The sequence below is a fragment of the Brienomyrus brachyistius genome, chromosome 5 (assembly GCF_023856365.1).
Source record: "Brienomyrus brachyistius isolate T26 chromosome 5, BBRACH_0.4, whole genome shotgun sequence".
Lineage (NCBI taxonomy): Eukaryota > Metazoa > Chordata > Actinopteri > Osteoglossiformes > Mormyridae > Brienomyrus > Brienomyrus brachyistius.
The window spans coordinates 4,071,743-4,088,260 of record NC_064537.1 but is presented as its reverse complement, the minus strand read 5'-3'; the positions used below and the strand labels follow the sequence as shown (position 1 = coordinate 4,088,260).

The 16,518-nt window shown below is 51.1% G+C and overlaps 2 protein-coding genes across 2 annotated transcripts in view; both read right to left on the bottom strand.

Moving 5' to 3' along the window:
• Positions 1-765: 765 nt before the first annotated feature.
• LOC125743146 (myeloid-associated differentiation marker-like protein 2) lies at positions 766-2,646 on the bottom strand. The gene has a single exon (XM_049015845.1). It carries the CDS (start codon positions 2,470-2,472, stop codon positions 1,477-1,479), a length of 996 nt encoding a protein of 331 aa, XP_048871802.1. The 5' UTR covers positions 2,473-2,646; the 3' UTR covers positions 766-1,476.
• Positions 2,647-14,263: 11,617 nt separating this feature from the next.
• The window catches only part of aspscr1 (ASPSCR1 tether for SLC2A4, UBX domain containing), a 34,913-nt gene continuing 32,658 nt past the window's right edge, over positions 14,264-16,518 (bottom strand). Inside the window, exon 17 of the mRNA XM_049014221.1 lies at positions 14,264-14,422. Coding sequence (XP_048870178.1) covers positions 14,412-14,422 — 11 coding nt within the window. The 3' untranslated portion in view covers positions 14,264-14,411. The remainder of the gene's footprint in view (positions 14,423-16,518) is intronic.

Genomic DNA, 16,518 nt, shown 5'->3' with positions numbered 1-16,518 from the left:
TGCATGCCCATCTTTTATTTCAAACAGGTGCCTTGAGTACATCCTAAACGATCTCCAAACCCGTTTTGTATTTTTACTCCGAAGCTCTCAGTAGCACCCACGCTGGACAAATGGGAAGAGGCACCAGGTCACCGGTCGCTGTGTCCAGGCAGTTCACCCCACGCAGGACTGCAGGCTGACATTTCAGCGTGTTTCCAACTGACTGTCCACCTAAAGATGGAGACAGCTGATCTCCTGCGGCGATGTGCTCAGCCGGGAAGGCTATTCGTGGCCCGATCAAAGCTGGGAGTGATCCAGGGGGCGTATTAAAGACATGCAAGACGACAGCCTTTTGACGTGTGAATCAGGGGCCCTCCGCTCCAGGGCGGAACAGAGAGAGACAAGCGAGCTGAGGCACAGACAGGTACCACGGTGGCCATCGAGACACAGGTTCTCATGTTTTTATAGCGCTTCAAAACAGGACATGTGTACCTGTTTGTCATAATCATCACATGTTATCATGATGGTCTTGGGTCAGGGTTTTGAAATCTCACTTTACACGCACACACACAAACACACATATAGAATATATATATGTATATATATAACATCAGCCTGTAAGTCCTTCTCTGCATGGCGCCGGAAGGGTGGGGGTTTAATACCTGGTCCCTTGAAATAAACACGATAGAACATTTAATAACGGCTTTGGAAAAGCCTCCTTTTAGATCATGGAGAAACAGGGGAAGATTTACCACATAAAAGTTCACATAGAAAGCAGTGCCTGGGCTGAATTGTCCTCAGAAGGACTTTTAATTTGCCGGTGTTTGCAGGTCGTTAGAGCAGTCCGAGCATCGGGTCCGACGGCGATGTCAGTCCGGTTTCATACGTACTGACAGGCAAATCCCCTTCTAGAAGCTTCTCTGCAAAGAGAGCTGACCTGCAGCGCGTGTCATTGACCGGAAATAAAAATGAAGAAATACATAAATAAATAAATAAGCATAGAAACGACAGCGAACGCCACGTAGACGGGGGCGGCATCGCCATGGAAACCCCGGCGTCTACGCGGACCCCGCGACTAGCCGGTGCAGCAGACGTGGCCTAAGACCCACTGAGCCGGGATTACGGGCCTTGGGCTGAGAGATGAGAAGCACATTTGGCTGACAAGTCCGTCCGGGAGCCGGGGCTGAGCGTGCGGCTAATCTGCTGATCCGCCGGGCCAGCCCCAGTCAGCACCGGTGGCTCTCGCTGAGGCAGCTGGATCCGTCCCGGGGATCAAGGGCGGGTCTTTGGGGGGAGGGGGAGGTGCAGGGAAGCTGTGGGGGCTTCTGTCCCGGCACCATCTGGAAGTCCGGGGGGGCGGGAGGGGGGGCGATGGCAGCCTGAGGATGGATTGTAGAAGTGCCCGTGGACAGGGCAGTAAAACGACTGGGTAGGGATTCAGGGAGGTGACACCCAGGAAGATGGGGGAGCCGTGGGGGGGAGTGGTCTGCAAGGGGGTTAGGAGACCAGGTAGACTCTGTGGGGGGTCCAGGTGGACTGTGGTCGCCGGCTGTTCTTCAGGAAGGAGATGCGTCTGGTGGGGTCTGAGGGAGCGGCGGAGGAACGGCGGGAGGCCCAGCAGGCCCTCAGGGTGCAGGCGCAGTCGGCGGCGTACAGCAGCAGGTTGACGTAGGCGAAGGCAGCCACCGCCAGCCGGCTGTCCCAGGGGCAGCTCCCGCGTGGACAGCCGCCCTGCCCCCCGCCAGGGCCAGGCCGCCGTGTCTGCAGACAGAAGACGTGCCAGACGGCGACGGCGCTGGCGTGGAAAAGGGCACCGATCAGGCTGCAGGCTGCGGCCAGGCATGTGGACGCATGTCTGCCACACACGGCCAGCCCCACCACTGCCAGGCCGGCTACCAAGCAGAGCGCCAAGGCCACAGCGCAGTAGAGCGCTGGCGGGTAGCGGCCAAACTCGCCGTCGCAGGCCAGGAAGCCGAAGATGACGGCAGTGATGGCAGCCTGGGCGACCTTCAGCAGCCCTGGGCACGTGGCCATGTAGGCAGGCGGGCGGCCCCGTCGCATGCGGGCAAGGCGGAGCTCGGCGGCAAAGGCGGCGCAGCAGGCGCAGGAGCAGGCGGTGGCGGCGATGCGATAGTCCCGCCCCCCGCAGTCACCGTATGGACAGGCGGAGCGCAGGAACACCAGGGGGTAGATGAGGGAGGCGGCGCCACTCAGCAAGGCGAGCAGCATGGTCACTGCCGCGGTCAGCTCAGGCCAGGACACGGGCAGCCGGCGCCCGGCCCGCGTCGCCTCCAGCAGAAACTCTGCCAGCGATGCCCCCAGGCACAGGCACCATGCCGCCATGCAGAAAGTCCCATAGGGTCCTCTGTGACCCGCCCCATAGGCCACTAGGGTGACAGTGACACCCGCTAGAAGTACCTGGCAGAGCCGAGCCCCGCCTAGCGGGGACAGCACCGCTGCTGGGTCCAGGCAGGGCCTGTCCTGGGGGTCCATATCCGACTCGACCCGCTTAGATCCGTCTGAGTGGTCTTCTCTGCCCTCAGAGTCTTTCCCGGACGACTCGTATCCGTTGGCGGCGTCGCTCAGATCCCGCTCCGGTTCCCTCCGGCAGGAACCGCTCCACTCAATCCTCTCTCAGACACTGGAAGCTCACGGATGTCTGCCAGCGAGACGTATTTATCCACCAGACCGGGGTGTGGCTGACTGCCCCCTACCCCACCCAGCTACTATTAATAAGGGGCTCAGAAAGACATCAGAAGAATGACATGCGGGAGTGGAATGTGCATGTTTGCAGGGGTGGGGGGGGGCGTGGGACTGACACACTCATCCAGCCTCCATTAATCTACCCCCCCTGTCGGCGGGGGCGACTGAGTGAGAGTGTGTGAGAGTGAAAGCGTTGCCTTACCAGACGTAACAGAAGAAGAGGCTTCAGGATTCCTTACAGGTATAATTTTTTACTACCTGGAGAAATTTCCAGAAGACTCCGTCTTTCCCGTTAACGGATTTATACTTGCAATTAGTATGCGAGGGTAGCTAAGCTTTCTAAGCGCCACAGATATGGGGTGTCTGTTGTGCTGCCAAGGAGAATTCTCCTTTTAGCAGTGCGATCAGCGTGACTCAGTGCGAGTGACAGTGTTATGTGCCCCAGTGACTGCATCCACCGGGGGGAGCCAGAGTTCCACACGCCCCATGTGAACCTGTCAGCTGTGAGTCAGTTGGCCAGTCAGCGGATCGCTCTCCTACGTCTCTGTGGTGGTGGTGGGGGGAGGTTATTAACCATCTGTGCTGTGTTGTGTAATTCACATCATTCCTGCACTAATCTTTTGGAATATAAAAAGACTTTTCATTTCAGCAGTTTTTTTTTTCCAAATTGCCTTTAGCGTTACAGTGCATCTAATACTGGTTTTATTTATGGGGCGGAGAGTTTTTTCATGCTGATTTATCATACTTGGCATTATTTTCGACCTGTGAATATTTAAAGGCCGCATTGCTCAGTGAATGTTTGGGTTAATCATATTGGACCCGGGCCTGGTCTGTTAGGTGCTGTAAAGGAGTCAGCCCGTCAGAGAGGGTGGTTTATAATGTTTTATGGGCCTGTTCCCCGAGGGGGGGCGCAGTGATGTTGGATCTGGAACTTCATAGGTCCAGAGTGAGTTAGAACCTGTGTGTGTGTGTGTTCACAGTGCTCTCCCATCCCACCCTGCCCCTGAACACTTCTGTGCCCCCTCCCTCCTCTGTCCCCCCCACACTGCCACTTGTCCCACCTGCATCCCATTCAGCCACCAGCAGGTGTTCCCAGTGAGATCCCCTGCCCCCCATCAAAGCCTCCCAGAGCAGTTGGAAGCAATTAGAGTAACGGGATTTGAGGGCTGGGGTCGGGGTCCCAGAGAGAGAGGTCAGTGAGAGGTGTCAGTAGGCGATGTCAGTGAGAGGTGTCAGTAGGCGATGTCAGTGAGTGGTGTCAGTAGGCGATGTCAGTGAAAGGTGTCAGTAGGCGATGTCAGTGGCCAATGTCAGTGGGCGGTGTCAGTAGGTGGTGTCAGTAAGTGGTATCAGTGGGCAGTGTTTGTAGGCGGTGACAGTAGGTGGTGTCAGTGAGCGGTGTCAGTGGGCGGTGTCAGTAGGTGGTGTCAGTGGGTGGTGTCAGAGAGAGGTGTCAGTAGGTGGTGTCAGTGGGCAGTGTTTGTAGGCGGTGTCAGTGAGCGGTGTCAGTAGGCAGTGTCAGTAGGTGGTGTCAGTGGGTGGTGTCAGTAGGCAGTGTCAGTAGGTGGTGTCAGTGGAAGGTGTCAGTAGGCAGTGTCAATGAGCGGTGTCAGTGGGTGGTGTCAGTAGGCAGTGTTTGTAGGCGGTGTCAGTAGGTGGTGTCAGTGAGCGGTGTCAGGAGGCGGTGTCAGTAGGTGGTGTCAGTGGACGGTGTCAGTAGGTGGTGTCAGTAGGCAGTGTCAATGGGTGGTGTCAGTAGGCAGTATCAGTAAGTGGTGTCAGTAGGTGGTGTCAGTGGGCAGTGTCAGTAGGCGGTGTCAGTAGGTGGTGTCAGTAGGCGGTGTCAGTAGGTGGTGTCAGTGGGCGGTGTCAGTAGGCAGTGTCAATGGGTGGTGTCAGTAGGTGGTGTCAGTGGGCAGTGTCAGTAGGTGGTGTCAGTGGGCGGTGTCAATGGACGGTGTCAGTAGGCAGTGTCAGTGGGTGGTGTCAGTAGGCAGTGTCAGTAGGTGGTGTCAGTGGGCAGTGTCAGTAGGTGGTGTCAGTGGGCGGTGTCAATGGACGGTGTCAATGGACGGTGTCAGTAGGCAGTGTCAATGGGCGGTGTCAGTGGGCGGTGTCAGTAGGTGGTGTCAGTGGAAGGTGTCAGTAAGCAGTGTCAATGAGCGGTGTCAGTGGGTGGTGTCAGTAGGCAGTGTTTGTAGGCGGTGTCAGTAGGTGGTGTCAGTGAGCAGTGTCAGGAGGCGGTGTCAGTAGGTGGTGTCAGTGGACGGTGTCAGTAGGCAGTGTCAGTAGGTGGTGTCAGTAGGCAGTGTCAATGGGTGGTGTCAGTAGGCAGTATCAGTAAGTGGTGTCAGTAGGTGGTGTCAGTGGGCAGTGTCAGTAGGCGGTGTCAGTAGGTGGTGTCAGTGGGCAGTGTCAGTAGGTGGTGTCAGTGGGCGGTGTCAGTAGGCAGTGTCAATGGGTGGTGTCAGTAGGTGGTGTCAGTGGGCAGTGTCAGTAGGTGGTGTCAGTGGGCGGTGTCAATGGACGGTGTCAGTAGGCAGTGTCAATGGGCGGTGTCAGTGGGTGGTGTCAGTAGGCAGTGTCAGTAGGTGGTGTCAGTGGGCAGTGTCAGTAGGTGGTGTCAGTGGGCGGTGTCAATGGACGGTGTCAATGGACGGTGTCAGTAGGCAGTGTCAATGGGCGGTGTCAGTGGGCGGTGTCAGTAGGTGGTGTCAGTGGAAGGTGTCAGTAAGCAGTGTCAATGAGCGGTGTCAGTGGGTGGTGTCAGTAGGCAGTGTTTGTAGGCGGTGTCAGTAGGTGGTGTCAGTGAGCAGTGTCAGGAGGCGGTGTCAGTAGGTGGTGTCAGTGGACGGTGTCAGTAGGCAGTGTCAGTAGGTGGTGTCAGTAGGCAGTGTCAATGGGTGGTGTCAGTAGGCAGTATCAGTAAGTGGTGTCAGTAGGTGGTGTCAGTGGGCAGTGTCAGTAGGCGGTGTCAGTAGGTGGTGTCAGTGGGCAGTGTCAGTAGGTGGTGTCAGTAGGTGGTGTCAGTGGGCAGTGTCAGTAGGTGGTGTCAGTGGGCGGTGTCAATGGACGGTGTCAGTAGGCAGTGTCAATGGGCGGTGTCAGTGGGTGGTGTCAGTAGGCAGTGTCAGTAGGTGGTGTCAGTGGGCAGTGTCAGTGGACTTGTTTGACTGTGACAAGAGCCAAGAACCTATGAGTGGCCTCTTTGAAGGCTCATCAGCTGAACAGCTTGGGTAAGGTTGAGAGATTTAAGGTGTGTGAGAGAGATTATCTCTCCACCACTCCAACCAGGCGAGAAGCTATTACACCTGGGGGAGTGTTTGAGTAATGGGGGGGGGGTCAGGATTTAAAAGTCACATGTGATTAGTGTGGTGAACAAACAGACAGGAGGACACCCCCTACGAGGATTATAAATAATGACCATTAACTATGTATAACCATATAAATAATAACTTACTGTTGCTGTCAGGTATGAAAAGTGGGCACGCTCTTCCTGTTTTCCGGAGTGACTCCCATTTAGGACAGGACCTCAGGCAGGTGCCCCCCCCCCACACTCGCCCTAAAACACATTAAGCACCCCCTGGAGGAATTACCAATTTCATTATTTAAAATGTGTGAGGGGGGTGGCGGACAGCGCCATGTTACCTGTGAAAGGGGTGACACAGAAATGAGCTCAGCAGACAGCACATCTGCAAGGACCTCGGATTCCTTGACATGTAAACAGCCGTAACAATGTATTAGACTTCAAAACTTAATCCATGGTACCTTATTACAGAATTAATTTAAATGAATTATATAAGCGTTAATAATAGGCTGGCTCTGTGGCTAACACTGTAAGCTGACACTGGCGGGGATTAAATCCCATGCCCTCCTGGTGTGCACTGTTTCCCCATCTCATGTGGGTTTCCAACAAATACACCGGCTTCCTGCTGTCATGGAAAAATGTAGCCGGGGGAATTGGAATCTCTAAATCGCCTACACTGTCGGCATGTTTACCTTTACGTTTATTTCGCAGATGCTTTGCTCAAAGTGATGTACAAATTAGGCAAACAGCACATTACAAGCATAGGTCTGCTGAGGAGTTGACTAGGCATCAGTGTAGCTAGGCTGAGCTTATAGTGAATGTACAGTGAATACAGGTGTAAGCAGTTTGGAAGCAGGAGCTACACAACACATTACAAACACAGCAAGAACTTAATGAGACAATTCAATCAAAAGACAAAGTGCAACACTAACAGCATTCAGGGAAGACAAGGGACCAGCAAGGGAACATGGACGGACTAGTGTCCTGCGATGGACAAGCTCCCCACCCAAGGCGTCCCCCTGCCTCGTGTCCTGCGATGGAAAAGCTCCCCGTCCAGGGCATCCCCCTGCCTCGTGTCCTGCGATGGAAAAGCTCCCCGTCCAGGGCGTCCCCCTGCCTCGTGTCCTGCGATGGACAAGCTCCCTGTCCAGGGCGTCTTCCTGCCTCGTGTCCTGCGATGGACAGGCTCCCCGTCCAGGGCATCCCCCTGCCTCGTGTCCTGCGATGGAAAAGCTCCCCGTCCAGGGCATCCCCCTGCCTCGTGTCCTGCGATGGAAAAGCTCCCCACCCAAGGCGTCCCCCTGCCTCGTGTCCTGCGATGGAAAAGCTCCCCGTCCAGGGCATCCCCCTGTCTCGTGTCCTGCGATGGAAAAGCTCCCCGTCCAGGGCGTCCCCCTGCCTTGTGTCCTGCGATGGAAAAGCTCCCCGTCCAGGGCATCCCCCTGCCTCGTGTCCTGCGATGGACAGGCTCCCCGTCCAGGGCGTCTTCCTGCCTCGTGTCCTGCGATGGACAGGCTCCCCGTCCAGGGCGTCCCCCTGCCTCGTGTCCTGCGATGGACAAGCTCCCCGTCCAGGGCGTCTTCCTGCCTCGTGTCCTGCGATGGACAGGCTCCCCGTCCAGGGCGTCCCCCTGCCTAGTGTCCTGCGATGGACAGGCTCCCCGTCCAGGGCGTCCCCCTGCCTCGTGTCCTGCGATGGAAAAGCTCCCCGTCCAGGGCGTCCCCTGCCTAGTGTCCTGCGATGGACAGGCTCCCCGTCCAGGGCGTCCCCCTGCCTCGTGTCCTGCGATGGACAGGCTCCCCGTCCAGGGCGTCCCCCTGCCTAGTGTCCTGCGATGGACAGGCTCCCCGTCCAGGGCGTCCCCCTGCCTCGTGTCCTGCGATAAACTAGACTGATTTTTAATTCCTGTCCAGCCCTGTCTACACTATAATTATTTAAAAATGATTTATAAAAGTAAATGATGGTGCCATACATATATACTGATTATTCAAAACAAAATATTAACTTTTAACTATTTGGGCTTTTTTTAATGAAAATGACCCGTACAGTAAAACTACATTTTGTCATGCATGTTTTTATCCAAAGAACATACAATTGAGCAAGTAGGGTCAGCCACACCCTGGAGCCATTGGGGTTAAGTGCCCTGGTCAAGGCAAAATCACTCTGCTGACCACAGGATTTGAATCAGCAACAGTGTCCTGTCCTACAGGGCACGTTCCACCGATCGCTGGATTCAAAGTACTAAGGTGTTAACAATAACACAGTAACACAGGGCACAAATCCTTAGTAATAACTCAGTTTGTACTGAAGTAACGATTATGATCAAATATACAGTAATTACTACTTGAGACTGAAGATGCATCACGATTCATTGATGATGAGTATTTCACTTGTGTTATTCATTACTCATTCCTTCAGTGTTTCCTTTGTAGTTCACAAGGGTTTATAGAATTTACAGATATAGTAACAAATATAGTAACTGCTTGAGAAAAAAATTGCGTTGTGATTCATTAATAATGAATTAACATGAGATCAGTATATGACTATGACTTACTTTGTGGTTAGTTAATATTAGTACGTAAGTAATAGAGTAGTACAGTCGAACCTCGTTACTACGTACCCCGGATACAACGTTTTCACCTTTTCAACGTACAGGTTTCTAATTCCCGTTTTTAGCCTATGTATTATTCCAATAGCAGCCATTATTTACAGCGCACACCCTTACAGCGTAAACTTCGTTACAACATCCAAATTTCTAGAGAAAATACGAAAACTAACCATCGTTACAACGTACAGCGCTCTCCCAGCCCACAACAACTTGTGTCGCTACATCTACCTGTATCTACCTGATCTTCGCCCGACAATGCACATTTGTCTATTGCATTGCTTGGCGTTAAATGAGTTGCCTTGACAGATCGTTACTGGACTGCGTAGTAATGGCTTGTTAAGTGTTGTGTGCGTATTCTTTGTTTATTAAACCTTGTGAAATACCGGTCATGCCGGTAATTGTGAATTCAGAATAATAATGGAAGTAAAGGATTTTATGATTTAATTTGACCAATATTTCATTAATATTTTCAGCCCAAATGCCAGTTTGGATGCGAATGTTTATTTTAAAAATCCATTTTGACCAGCCGTTGTGTATTTTCGTTGCCGTTTATCGCCGGCCGGCACTAAGTAAGCGTGAGTAATTTAAGGAAAATTTCAAGGATCCAAATGAGCTTTGTCGAATTATTTAACAAGTAATAATGTGTTCGTTTGTTTTGTACTCAATTTAAGGGTCTGTTCTATTAAAGTTTCATCATTTACATAGATATTTCGTGAGTTCTTTCATCCATCTTGCACTAAGTGGTTACAACGTTCTATGCTTATAACGTACATGTTTTTGATATCCCGTCTTGTACGTAGTAACGAGGTTCGACTGTACTATATTATTTTAAACCAACCAGCTGTGTACTCTGTGAATGTGACTCTTTATACTCAACTGACTGGTTGAAACAAAAATTCGGTCGGGATTTTTACTTTCTGAACCTGAACTTTCCACGTCTGAATCCTGAGTTATCCCACCACCAGCATAGTTTATTAATCCATCCATCCATCCATTTTCCAGACCGCTTATCGTTGTACTGGGTCACGGGTAGTTTAGTAATATACGTTTAAAAAGTGTTTGCCATGTTTCTGTGGTGTGTTAGCAGCAGAAGTCATTTTTAAATGCATAATGAGTATTTTGCCATCATTTAACGTAACCCCCCCCCCCCCCCCTTTTCATGACCCCAAAGGCTTTCTGTCTGCTGAAAAGGAGACGTGCCACACAGACACTGTGAAAGAATCACTGGAATAGTGAACAGAGAATCGCACAGATACAACACAGCGCGTGTGGGAATACTACACTCAGCGGAACAGGGCAGAGGCCTCCGGGAAATGAGAGAACAAAGTCCCAGACTGTCTGTCCAATGGGCACGCAGACGGTACCGCAGTGCCCTCTGGGTATTTTGGAAATTATGTGGTGCTGAATGAAATTAACTCTGTAATATTTGTGTGGAGTTTCCCTTAAGGAATGGGGACGTATGAAAGAGGCTGCGTGTTCAGAACAGGATGTTTCCACACTGGACTGGCGTGTCATGTGTGTTAAAAAGCCGCTTACTGGGAAGCTCTTCAGTCGAAGAGCATCTCACCACCACGCTGCCGAGGGCCAGAGAGCCAGGTCAGATCCCGCCTTCATCCATAGCCACAGATCCCAGATCAGCGCTTTGCTCAAGGAAAAAATTACAATATCCCCTCCCTCCCTCTGCTGGCAAAATATACCGTCACGATTCTGTGACATGCTAGAGTATTTTCTTGGTAAAGGTAGTTCTCACTGTAAAAAGGCTGTAGGCCCCAGATATTAATCATCCTGGCAGATCCCATGATGTTTCTCAGCCAGCTGGGAGATTTAACACCCCCAATGAGTCCTGGGTCTCCTCATTTAATCCACCTGGGTCAGTCTTGGTCTTACTAGCCACCCAAGCAGCACTGCACCTGACTGCCACCTCACACTTCAAACACAAGGGGGCGCCATGTAGCCATTTCAGGTCCTGCTGGGCTATTGGGTGCTCACTGGTGAACACCCTCCCTCAGGCCTGGCTCCCGTGGGGGGCACAGTAACCTTCTTCTGGCCAGCTAGGGTACTCAAGTTCGTCTCGGTTCCTTTTATTGTAGGCTTCGTTGTTTGTCTGACCTGCTGTAGTCTAGGTAGCAGAAGACGCTCTGTGGATCGTTAAGGCATGTAAACCCCTCAGCGATCACAGTCCTCAGGGAAGTTCAGATATATAAATGTAAAGAAGGAAGTGTAAGTCACTCTTTGAATGAAAGAATTTCTGAGTATTACTTAACATTTTTGTTACAAGGTCTTTCCACAGGATATAGTATCCGCTGCTGAATGAATCTCTGCTGCCATCTACTGGTAATTAAACAACATCACAGCAAGGCAGGGCCACTTGGTAAAACGGTTCGTAATTCGGGATCCCCAGATGTCCAACACATCTGGTATAGGACACCAACAGCACAGTAGACACATCTATAAAAATTACCATGAGCAGCTCATTACTTAAAGCGGATGCGTACGTGAGTTTGACGATCGTGGTACACTTTTTGTTCGCGTCTTATTTTATATACAGGTTAGCAGAGCAGTTAATGCAAACCGAAATGAGTCTAAACGTGGTATAAACGTGCATTGTTCATCATATCGGTGTAAAGTGGCTAAGAGGGCGAAGTTGGGTACAGGTGCCAATCAGAGCATCTGGTGCGGCGATCCACTTTTCTTGCACTTCTGCATTAATATATTGGCACTGACATCTGCTGGTGGTGATGAGGGGATCAAAGGCTAATTACTGCGCGTCCCAGAAAACACCTGAACAATGTTCATTCCGACGGGGTCGTCCCCTAACCCCTGGCTGATGGGGATTTCACATCTTGCTCTTCCCTTCGGTCTGTTCATCCCTCGGGACGAGCCCCGCATCTCGGGTCCCGCATCCCGTCTGCAGTCATCACTCGGTGTTTAACTCACCCACCGACAGCCCTCTTAGCGAAGAGGTGGCTGGTTTAACAGCTAACATCCTCAAATTACCCCAGTTACCGGAGCGTTTAATCCACTGTGACTTAGTGACTCTTGAATAATTTAAACAGCCCAATAAATCGAACTGAACAGTCGCGGACTTTCCTTCGGATCCTGGGGAAATATACACCCGACAGGTACTCTGTGTTGTATAAAACGCCACGGGAAGGTAAACACAGAAAGCGGCCGTCTGGCCGGCGTCGTAGACGGTGACAATGTTTATATTTAATCCTCCTGAATGTGGTTGATCTTACGCCTTTTGTTCTTTGAAAAAAATCACACGTTAAAGTGAGATTTTAATGTGTCATCTCCGCTTTAAAATGCGTTTATAACACTGGGCTTATTACATTCATTTATTTACACACTGTAACTTCTGTTCAGTGTCTACGATTCTGTCAACGTAAATGAATTTTAGCAGAATAAGCTTATTTAAATTTATTTAAAAGGCTCTGCATGTTGGGACTTGGAGCCTAGCATGTGGTCAGATCCATTTTGCATTCACATAGGGCCTGTCTTTCTCACAATAATGGTTACGGTACATCATGTCCCTGCAGTAAACTCCAAATTGTTTGACAGGACGCGCAGTCATAAACCTCCGCAACATAAAGACTGTTCTAGCAAATTCCCACAAACCCGGCTGCACACAACTACCTAGGATGGAAGAGCAGCACCTGCCTCTCACGGTCAGACCGGAATCCGCGGAGTTCCTCCTGAATCGTACACTCAACCATCTGGAAGTCTTTTCTCCAGTGTCCTGGCAGAAATACAATCCCCACATCAGCCCAGGACTGTCCTGCACCTCCAACATGTCCGGATGGATTTCACCACCTTTCCACCCTACAGAGAGAGATTCAGCTCCACCAGTGGTTTGCAACACTGCCCCCTAGTGGGAGGGTATTTTTGATTCCTCAAAATGTTCCTTCCACTGCCCAGTGACACCTCCGCTCATGCTGAACATGTCATCAGTAAGGTCCTCCCCTCCCATACCACCCAGCCCCACCCTGAGGTGTTGAACAATTTCTAGAAAACATTTGGGGCCACTCTATCCATGGCCTCCCCAAATCCCTCTCATCTTCCGGCCTGTTGGTACCTTTCAGCTCTCAGGAGAGGATGGATCGATGAACCAGAAAAAAACCAACCACTTACGCAGCAGGGGGTTAGGGAGGGGCTGGATGCGAGCCCTGAAACCGTTTACACACAAGGCATTTGGGGATATGGACACACACATGCACAGACACACACACATCTACAGGTATCTATATCAGGGTGGGGACCCTCCAAGAATTTCTATGGGCATAACCCTAACCACGACAACCATAACCACAAGTAACCAAACAAAATACAAGACTTTTGGCATTTCTAGTTTTTTAATTGCAGATTTCTATAAAAAATTAGGTTATGTCCCCATAAGGTAAGTTATAGGTTTTTATCACATTGTGGGGAAATCTGATCCTCACACTGTAATAATTACAAAAACACACACAGACAGACAGACACACACACAGACAGAGACACACACAGACACACACACAGACAGACAGACAGACAGACACACACACAGACAGCACGGATGGAATTCCATTGCCTTTATGCCCTGGTTCCTCCTGACCCCATCAAAGTGTCCTTGAGCAAGACACTGAACCCCAAATTGCTCCCGGTGAGCAGGTTGGCACCTTGCATGGCAGCCTCCGCCACCGGTGTGTGAATGAGTGTGTGGATGGGTGAATGTGAGGCATGAAATGTAAAGCGCTTTGAGTACTCTTAGGAGTAGAAAAGCGCTATATAAATGCAGTCCATTTACCATTTACCATATCATAAGAAATGTGAAATAAATGTTAATGTACGGCCATTTACAGAGAGAGTCGTCACTCTGCAGTGGGGAAAAAATGTTTAGTAGGTCTGGCAGGAAGACAGATACTGCAAAGATTTCAGTTAAAATCTGTAATATTAAGTACATATATAAAATAATCTTTATGATGTACTTTGATCTATCCAGAGTGAAGGTTTTGAGGCAGAGGTAGTGGGGAGAAGAAAGTAACTTCATGAGGTATTGAGGTTCTTCTTGATTTGGCATTAAAGTCTGTCTATTGTTAGTTGGATCAGGGCACGGGGGGGGGGGACAGGCTCTGGCAGACCAGGACAGGACATTTCCCAGTGGGCTGTGGAGTGCAGTCTCCAGTGCAGGTGGTGTAGTTTTTCTGCACTGATAGCTCCCTGTCAGGCAGCTGGGGCCACCTGCAGTGACTACAACTCTATCAGCCTGTGGGGTTGAAGAGCGCCGCCCTGCTGGATATGGAACATCTCAGAGATGCTGCGGGGCTTTCAGATGCTGAACCACCCTGGCCTGGATTTCCCTGGTTCCAGGAAGTGATGGGTCCGATGCACAGAAGTGCCCACAACAAATCCCATTCGGACAGCTAATCGTCACACGGCACTTGACAAGAATCCGCCCCACTCTTTGTATGTTACAGGCTTCATTAGCCAACAACACTAATATTACTGCACTTTGCTTAGTGTCAGACAACAGCAATATTACTGAAAGTCTTTCTGCATGAGTATGAAAAACATTAAACATAAATGCCAAACATGGGCTATCCTCTGAAAGGGCACAGTTAATCCCGAGCTTACTAAACCCAAGTGCAGCAGACTACAAGGTAACAAAACACAAACAAGCCCTGAGCGTTGGGCAAACAAACTTATTTATTCGATCATCGTTATAAAACTGCGTCGTCTCCATGCACAGTGGCCAGGCCTCTGCTGCCTCTGAGTCGAGGCCGATCCGCAGGCCTCCGCTGCCTCTGCAGTCCCCTGGGTGGCAGGCTGAGCGGTTCACTTCTTACCTTCAAGAAACAAAGGAACAGGAAACGTGGTTTGACTGACCAACACCTTATTCTGAGGTCAGAGCAGCTGCAGTTTACGGCTCTGGTCACCATTATCTTCCACTGGCTTCTCGTACTTATGGACCCAGCAGGCAGGACAGCACGCCGTCTGTCACCCCACCAGGCCTGACACGCTGTCCCCTCCACTCCGTCTCTGCTTTTCACTGGCCAGAGTGTCCACCCTCCCCCACAGCCCCCAAGTCCAAGTTCCAACATTCAAACATTGTCATTAGCATTATCAATTAGCATATTTCATAACCCTAAGTTTCTGAATGATGAAACTAGAGATAAATGGCAGGACGTGTGGTGGTTGTATCCACTTTTCACCGCAAATGACAAACATAAGATGCGTCTCTGGGCCTCTCCAGCTAAGATCAGGGGCTCGCCCCGCCCCCCCCCACCCTGCTGGCCCCCGGCCCCTGTGGCCGCAGGACAGCTGACGCGTGAAGGCTGCGGGGCGTCCAGCTTCCCGGGAAGTGGCGGTCGGCGTGGCGCCCGCGAGAATGCGCCACAGGGAGGAAAGAAATGCGGCTTGGCGGAAAGAAGGGATAAAAAAGAGAGAGAGAAAGAGAGACAGAGACGGACATAAAAGGGCCAAACCGAGAACAACGGGGGGCCCCTGGTCTTTCATGTGGCTCCCGGCTGTCTCGGGGCTCGGCGCCGGAGCCCCCCGCTCCCGGAGCCGGCTGTGCGAGAGCGCCCTCTGGGGGCAGCGACGTGAAATCACTGCGAACAGGCTGCATCAGTGTCTCCTGACTCACTGCTGTGCGCTGGGCCGCTTCCTGCCGGAGCAGGGGGAGGGAATGTGCCGGGCGCCACGGCATGTTAGCGGTTGGGGGGAGTTGGGGTGCCCCCTCCCACACCACAGCAAAGAATGACAGCGGCTGAGAGCTAGTGGGGTGACACAGGGCATGACGATGGTTCCTGCACAGTTAACGCGCAGAGTCATCTGGACCCACAAAAATGCACATGCTAACACACACACACACACACACACACACACACACACACACAGGCCAACATACACATGTGATTGCACATGCTAACACACATGCACATGCTAACACACCCTGACACACGCACGCAGTGTCCAGGGAGCTCCCTGGCAGGCCATGCGACAGTCCTGTCAGTTGGGGTGATGTTCAGGAGGATCTCAGGACTTCTGAATAAACGATTCAAGGCACAGCTGGAGTGTGTCTGTGCACCGCCATGAGCATCATGCTGCGTTAGTGTGTGTGCATGTGTGTGCAGTGAAGCGTCGTCTGTTGTGGGAGACGAGGCCAGGAGAACTAGCGTGTGTACCGTGGGTAAATGACAGCGTGTGTAAGAATAGAATGGGAGGGAGTGTGTTCTGGGGTGTGGTAGCGTGTTTCTGGCATGAGGAAGCGAGTTTTCTAGCCTATGTTTTTGCCGTGAAGTGGCATGTTTTGGGGTGGGGGAGGGTTGAACACTTTTCTGAGGGTAGATGGGCATGTTTTAGCCTGTTTTGGGGGGGGGTGTTCTACAACCAGAAGAGAGTTGAGTGTCTTTGGGGGGGAGGGGGCTTGATTGTGGTTCACGAGCGCGTTGTCTGGGACAAGAGTTAGTGTGTCCGTGTGTCAGAAGTGTAAAAAATTAAGTAAAAAATGAAGGCGGCTTATCCTGCCTTCGATTATTTCTCTCCGAGTTGGAAGTCAGATGAAAACATCACTTCCCGTCGGAAACGTGTCTTTTATGACGTTGATGTCGGATAGAATTCTGTTGTCTGAGTTTCCCGTGACATCATTTCAACATGGCGGCTTACACACTCAACAGTAATTCTATTTTATAAATATTTAAAAATGTTTATTTTGTTAAATGTATTAATACTTATAAATGTAATTGCATGTGTTCGATTTAGAGAATACCGTATCGTGACCGTAAACAGTATCCTAGCAGCAATATCAGATTTTTACCAGACTTGTATTTGTATTTGTTTGTATTTTATAAAGCAACTACACACAGCAGCGTGTTCATGGAGGCAGCCATGTTTGTTCCGAGATGTGGCAGTTCGAACGGGAGATTGTCGGACGTGATGT